The sequence below is a fragment of the Plasmodium reichenowi genome, chromosome 7 (assembly GCF_001601855.1).
Source record: "Plasmodium reichenowi strain SY57 chromosome 7, whole genome shotgun sequence".
Lineage (NCBI taxonomy): Eukaryota > Apicomplexa > Aconoidasida > Haemosporida > Plasmodiidae > Plasmodium > Plasmodium reichenowi.
The window spans coordinates 19570-25118 of record NC_033652.1 but is presented as its reverse complement, the minus strand read 5'-3'; the positions used below and the strand labels follow the sequence as shown (position 1 = coordinate 25118).

General features: G+C 15.1%; 2 protein-coding genes and 2 non-coding genes across 4 annotated transcripts; 2 read left to right on the top strand and 2 right to left on the bottom strand.

The window, feature by feature from the left end:
- Positions 1 to 1266: 1266 nt before the first annotated feature.
- PRSY57_0701100 (centrin, putative) lies at positions 1267 to 2061 on the top strand (the record flags this gene model as incomplete). The annotated part of the gene is made up of 4 exons (XM_012906676.2): positions 1267 to 1338; positions 1437 to 1545; positions 1776 to 1877; positions 2021 to 2061. The coding sequence occupies 4 exons, from the start codon at positions 1267 to 1269 to the stop codon at positions 2059 to 2061; spliced, it is 324 nt and encodes a 107-aa protein (XP_012762130.1).
- Positions 2062 to 3067: 1006 nt separating this feature from the next.
- PRSY57_0701000 lies at positions 3068 to 3151 on the bottom strand. Its single transcript has one exon. It is a non-coding gene; the product is annotated as a tRNA-Tyr (tRNA).
- A 497-nt stretch (positions 3152 to 3648) lies between these two features.
- Positions 3649 to 3721, top strand: PRSY57_0700900. The gene has a single exon. It is a non-coding gene; the product is annotated as a tRNA-Ala (tRNA).
- Positions 3722 to 4891: 1170 nt separating this feature from the next.
- Positions 4892 to 5155, bottom strand: PRSY57_0700800 (chitinase precursor; the record flags this gene model as incomplete). The annotated part of the gene is made up of 1 exon (XM_012906675.2): positions 4892 to 5155. The coding sequence occupies one exon, from the start codon at positions 5153 to 5155 to the stop codon at positions 4892 to 4894; it is 264 nt and encodes an 87-aa protein (XP_012762129.2).
- Between the last annotated feature and the right edge of the window lie 394 nt (positions 5156 to 5549).

The window sequence follows — 5549 nt, the reverse complement described above, 5'->3', positions numbered from 1 at the left end:
ATAATATTAATTAATTTTTTTTTTTTTTTTTTTTTTTAAAATATTTTTTTTTATTTTTTTTAAATTTAATAAAGAAAAAAAAAAAAATAAAAGATATAAAAAAAAAAAAAAAAAAAAAAAAAAAAAAAAAAAAAAAAAAAGACGAAGTAAATGTCGAATAAATAAATCATAAAATTATGTTGTTACGCAGATACATATATATCTTTACGACATTAATAATAAAAATGAATCTTTCAGTATGTAATAAATAAAAAAAAATATATATGTATAAATATATATATATATATTATATATATATTTTATATTTTTTGGTTGAACTAATAGATAAATGAAGGACAAAACAAATAAATAAAATAATTGTATTTCCCCAAAAAAAAAAAAAATTTGATTATATTACACTACTTATATATTTAAATATATATATATATATATATGTATATATATGTATGTTTATATTTTATGTCCCATATTTTATCTTATAACCTATTATGATAAAACATATAACATATATATTTATATGTATATATAATATTAATCTAAAATAGGTAAAATATACAAAATATGTAAATTACGTAAATTCTTTAAAAAAAAAACAAAAAATTAAAAAAACATATATATATGTATAATATATATTTTAAAGGTATAAAAATCTAAGATTATTTTTAAAGGCTCATATAATATATTTAATACAATATAATATACATATATATTATATATATAATATTGTAAGCACTATATATATATATATATGTATATTTTTTTTTTTTTTTTTTTTTTTTTTTTTTGTTCATATAATGTAAATGGATTAAAAAATTAATCCTTCCTTGTTTGATTATAATATTATTATTTGAGAAATGGGAAGAAAAAAAGAAAAACATATATGAATGAATAAAAAAAATAAAATAAATAAATAAATATATATATATATATATATATATATATAATATATTATATATTTTTGTGGGAACTTTTTAATCTTATTTTTAATATAATATATAATAATGAGAAACAAATGAAAACAATTTATATGTTTTATATTATCGTATGATTATATTCTTATTTGTTCTTATATTTTGATTTTATAATACTCTATTTGTTCATAAATAAACAAAAAAATAAAAAAAAATATGTAGGCAATAATTATTATTATGCTTTAGTCTAAAACAAAAATTGCGATATGTTATAATATTTTATATTAATATTTGTTCTTTTTTTTTTTTTTTTTTTCCAATTATTATTTCAATTATATTTTTTAATTCGTATATAATGAAATTACATGTGAGCTTATTATATATTTTTTTCCTTTTCTTAACATTTTTTAACATATTAAAAGCTCAAGTAAGATTAAAATACATATATATAAGAAAAAGAAATATCACTTAGTTTTTGTATGAATTTATAAACGTACACAATTTGTACATTTTTAATTTTTTTAGGATAATAAAAATAAGGTTGAAGAAACACATGAAGAGCAAGGTGAAATGACCCAAGAAGAAAAAGACGAAATATATTATGAATTTGTTGATTATGATTTAAATAAAGATGGTATGATTTGTTTTTTTTATTTTTTTAAATAACAAAGGAAATATTATATGAACTATATTGAATGATTATAAGTATTAATATAAGGAGATATACACAAATGTATATATATATATATATATATATATATATTATATTTAATTTATGTCATAGTAACATAAGTCTTATGAAATAGATATAAGTATAGGACAATTGTTTTTTTTTTTTTTTTTTTTTTTTTTTTTTCTTTCTAGGATTAATTGATGCTGAAGAAATTGTTGTTACGTTAAAAAATATGAAAAAGGCAGATTTTATAAATTTTTTTAATAAAGTAGACTTAGATTCTTCTGGAACAAGTAGGAAATATATTTTTGTATATTTTATTAATTCATGTGATAATATTATATCATATATATATATATATATATATATATATTTTATTTGTATGTTTAACATTTAAATTATTATTATATCTTTTACCTTTTTTTTTTTTTTATAGTTTCCATTGATGAATACATGTTATTTATAAACTCCAACTGAAAGATGGTGATAATAAATAAATAAAGAATAATACAAAATAGAAGGATGAATATTTATTTAGAATATATTATATTATATATATATATATTTATGTATATATTTATATGCAAATTTTTTTAATTTTTTTAGTTGTCCTTTATAAAATAATTCTTTATATATTTTAATAATTAATATTAACATTTTCTTTTTAAAATTTTGAATGAAACCAAAGAATTAAAAATAATGAGATTTATTTAATATAATAGATGAGGTGTATAAATAATTCTATATATATATATATATATATATATATATATATATATACCTTTTTAATTTGTTAATAATATTTTTTTAAAATTTAACATAAAATTTGATGTACATTTTATACTTATATATAAGACTAATAACAATTTGTCGTGTTCATATAGAAATATCAATTAACACATTTACTTGGTAAATATATAAATATACATATAAATTTAAATAACAAATTTAATTATAATTTATAAACAAGAAAAAAGATAATTATCTTTGAACACAATAATAGTTAAATAAATAAAATACAAGTGAATATTTATAGTATTATATTCTAAATAACAACAAAGTTGAAGCATTATTATTATATAAGTAATAATTAAAGGAAAATTTTTAAAAAATGTATGATTAACAATAAAATATATGGCTTATTCATTCATTTTATTAAACAAAAATTTAAGTAAACATATAAATATATGTATATATATATATATATATTAACTCATAATAATATCAATAATATATATAAATATATATGTATAATTTACATTCATTGTAAATGATATTTATATGAAATACATATTTTTACTTTATAAATTTCTTAAAAAAAAATTAAAATAAACAATATGCATAAAATGAATGTAATATTTTAATATATAATATTTAATGTTTTTACATTATATTTATATAAAAATTAAATGATAAATATAAAAATAAATATAATTTAATTTCCTTTTTAATTTTTAAATGAAATGTGAAAAATTAAAAAATTTCCGATGAACCGGAATCGAACCGGTGACCAACAGATAACCATTTCAACTACAGTCTGCCGCTCTACCAACTGAGCTATCATCGGTATATTAATTTACCTTTTCACATAAAATGATATGAAAAACATAAATATGATTATAAAACAACTTATACGTAAAAAAAAATTTATGTAATATATTTAATAAAATATCATTAAATTTATATATTTTGTAAATTTTTCGTTTTAATTTTATTAATTCATATTTTCTTTTAAAATTAAAAAAAAAAAAAAAAAAAATTTTCCCTTCTTTATTATTATATTTATATATCATACAAAAATATATTATTCATTATAAATAAATATATATATTAATATATATGTATAATGCTTTGATTTTTATTTTTCTTAAAAAAAAAAAAAAAAATCAATTTTTACCATATTTTATTATGTATCAGAATTTATTTACAAATAATATATAAAAATTTAAATTGTATAGAATTCTTTTATAAATATTCAAAAATAAGAGGAAAAAAGATATATATATTTATTTATATATAAAGAAAATTGATAAAATAATTATATAAATTGAAAACTTTAATGAAGGGCGACTAGCTCAAGTGGTAGAGCGCTCGCTTAGCATGCGAGAGGTACGGGGATCGATACCCCGGTCGTCCAAATGTTGAAAATTTTTAATTTTTATAATTTTATTAAATATATATATATTATATATTTATGTATTTTATATTAAATATAATTTATAAATAAATAATATAGAAATTTTGTTGAATATTTAAAATTATAAATCACTTTTATAGTAGTAATTATATATCCAAAAAAGTTTTAGAAAATTAATAATATAATTATTTCTATCTAGCAATGTTAATAAAAATAATGAGAATTTATATATAATATAATAACACTATATTATTAGCTTTATTTTTACAAAAATATATATATTATATTTATATATTATATATTGTATTTTTTTATTTTTTTTATTTTTTTAAGTTGCAGTAATACAATAATTATAGAAATTATATTATTTATTTATTTTCTTTTTTTTTTTTTTTTGCAATGAAGATACATTTAAAAAAGAAAAAAGAAAAAAATATATTATGAATGCATTTTTATTAGAATTGGAAATAGTAAGTTTTTATGTGAATTTTAATTTTGTATATAATTTACAAAAATAAATGACATATTAATATATTATATAGAAATAATTAAAAAAAAAAAATATATATATATATAGTAATATTATTTTTATGTTACACAAAAAAAAGATTATGGTATTCTTTCTAGGTTCCTAATTTATATTTTTATATGTGTGTCTATAGCTTCATATATTCGTCTACATATCCTAGTAATATCTTTATTGGTTTTTTTTTTTTTCTTTTTTTTTTTTTATTGTAAAATTTATCAAGAACATGATAACCATATACAATTAAAGATTGGTAGTTTTGTATATTTATAGGTATTTTTTGTTTTATATGTATTATATTATTTTTAAAGTAATATATATATTTTAATTTATTTAGAAATAAGTGTTATGGATTATTATTTTATTATTTTATGTTATTATTATTATTATTATTATTATATATATATATATATATATATAAGATTGATGTAGAATTTTGGTGTCTTATATCATTTAGTATATTATGAGAATATAAAATATTATTTTTTGCTTATTCCACTTCGTTTAATATTATGGTGACTTTTGTGTTCATGTTATTATGAGATATGGATGCATTACTGTATATAATAGTTTAGATCGTATAATGTTTTTTTTTTTTTTTTTTTTTTCCACTTATTATTTTTAACTCCATTATTTTTTACTTATTAATAATTATTTTTCCCTTCTACAACGTTGCCCTCCTGGGTTCCATCTTCATAAACATATTTGCATTTACAATTAAATATTTGGGAAGAGTTACGATGTGGTTGAACATGTGATAAAGGCTTATGTAATTTAGGTGATCCATTGCTCTTATTGGTACTTATCTCTAGGGTTCTTGTTTTTTGTTTCATTCCCTTAAGACCTATGGTACGTGAGCCCGATAGGAAAGAAAATATAATCAAAAAGAGTGATATATAAAATTTCATTGTGTCGGGAAATTTATAGATGAAATAAAATATATATAATGGGATTTATGTATTGAGAAAACGAATAAAAAAAAAAACAAAAAAGAAAACAAAAAAATTAAATATATATATATATATAATTTAACGAATGAGTAGGATAAAAAAATAAAATAGACAAGAAAAAAAAAAGTTAAATTAAAAAAAAATAAGATAAAAATAAAAAAATAATTATAATAATAAATAAATTTATTTTATATTTATTTAAATAAAATAATTAATATTGTAAAAGTTTATATTTTTTAATTGATTTAGTTTTAAAAAAAAAAAAAAAAATTAAATAGCTACAGAACAATTCCATCTAGCTAAAAAGAAAAAAAAAAAAAAAAAAAAAAAAAAAAAAAAAAAAAAAAAAAAA